Here is an 897-nt window from a genome sequence, read left to right on the forward strand (position 1 = left end):
TGGGCTGGAGGAGGATGCAGGCAGGGGCAGGTCAGCTGCTCTGTCTCCTCCTGGAGCTCTGTGCCACGCTGCCCCTCTGCACCCCAGGGCACAGCCACGCTGCCTGCCCATGAGTTATGCCACCTTGCACCCAGCCCTGGTACTCCCTCACCTTTCAGCTATCAGCGCTGCAGGTCTGGGATGACCCCAGCTGCTGGCCCCAGGGCAGCTAGGATGGAGGCCAAGTGACACAGGGTCTGGGTCCTCTCAGCCCCACAGGTCCACATTGCCCCGGTGCCTGAGGCACAGCGGCTCCAGGAGGTGCTGGCAGGGCTGCCCGTGCTGCTGGAGTGCCAGGTGTCCCCCCCAGATGCCCCTGTCCACTGGCTGAAGGACGGCAAGGCCGTGGTCCCGACCGAGGTCCTGGCCATCTGCTCGGAAGGATGCTCGCAGAGGCTGCACATCCCTGCAGCTGCGCTGTCCGACTCGGGGATGTACACCTGCGATGCCGGGGACGATGCTGCCAGCTTCAGGGTGACCGTGAGCGGTGAGCTGCCCAGGGGGTGCCCATCCTCACGTGGGGCTCACCCAGCACCATGTCTGAGCCCCCCCATGTGTCCCCTGGCAGAGGCACCGGTGAGGATCGTCAGCTCCAACGAGGAGGCCCCCCATGCCTACGTGGCCGGGCAGCGTGTGGAGCTGTGGTGCCAGCTGTCCCGCCCGACAGCCCCAGTGCACTGGTACAAGGATGGGGAGGAGGTGGAGGTGGGTGAGAGCCTGGTGCTGGAGCAGGAGGGGCCGCGGCACCGGCTGGTGCTGCCTTGCGCCCGGCCGCAGGATGCAGGGGAGTTCGTCTGCGACGCTGGCGGGGGCTCTGTCTTCTACACCGTCACTGTGGCAGGGGGGGGCGGTGGCGGG

General features: G+C 68.1%; 1 protein-coding gene across 1 annotated transcript in view; it reads left to right on the top strand.

The window, feature by feature from the left end:
• Positions 1-258: 258 nt before the first annotated feature.
• Positions 259-897, top strand: part of OBSL1 (obscurin-like 1) — a gene marked incomplete at its 5' end in the record, with an annotated part of 7,374 nt that continues 6,735 nt past the window's right edge. Inside the window, 2 exons of the mRNA XM_009322382.1 lie at positions 259-526; positions 608-876. Of these exons, the coding sequence (XP_009320657.1) occupies positions 259-526; positions 608-876 (537 nt within the window). The remainder of the gene's footprint in view (positions 527-607; positions 877-897) is intronic.

The sequence above is a fragment of the Pygoscelis adeliae genome, unplaced genomic scaffold (genome assembly GCF_000699105.1).
Source record: "Pygoscelis adeliae isolate BGI_AS28 unplaced genomic scaffold, ASM69910v1 Scaffold1364, whole genome shotgun sequence".
Classification (NCBI taxonomy): Eukaryota; Metazoa; Chordata; class Aves; order Sphenisciformes; family Spheniscidae; genus Pygoscelis; species Pygoscelis adeliae.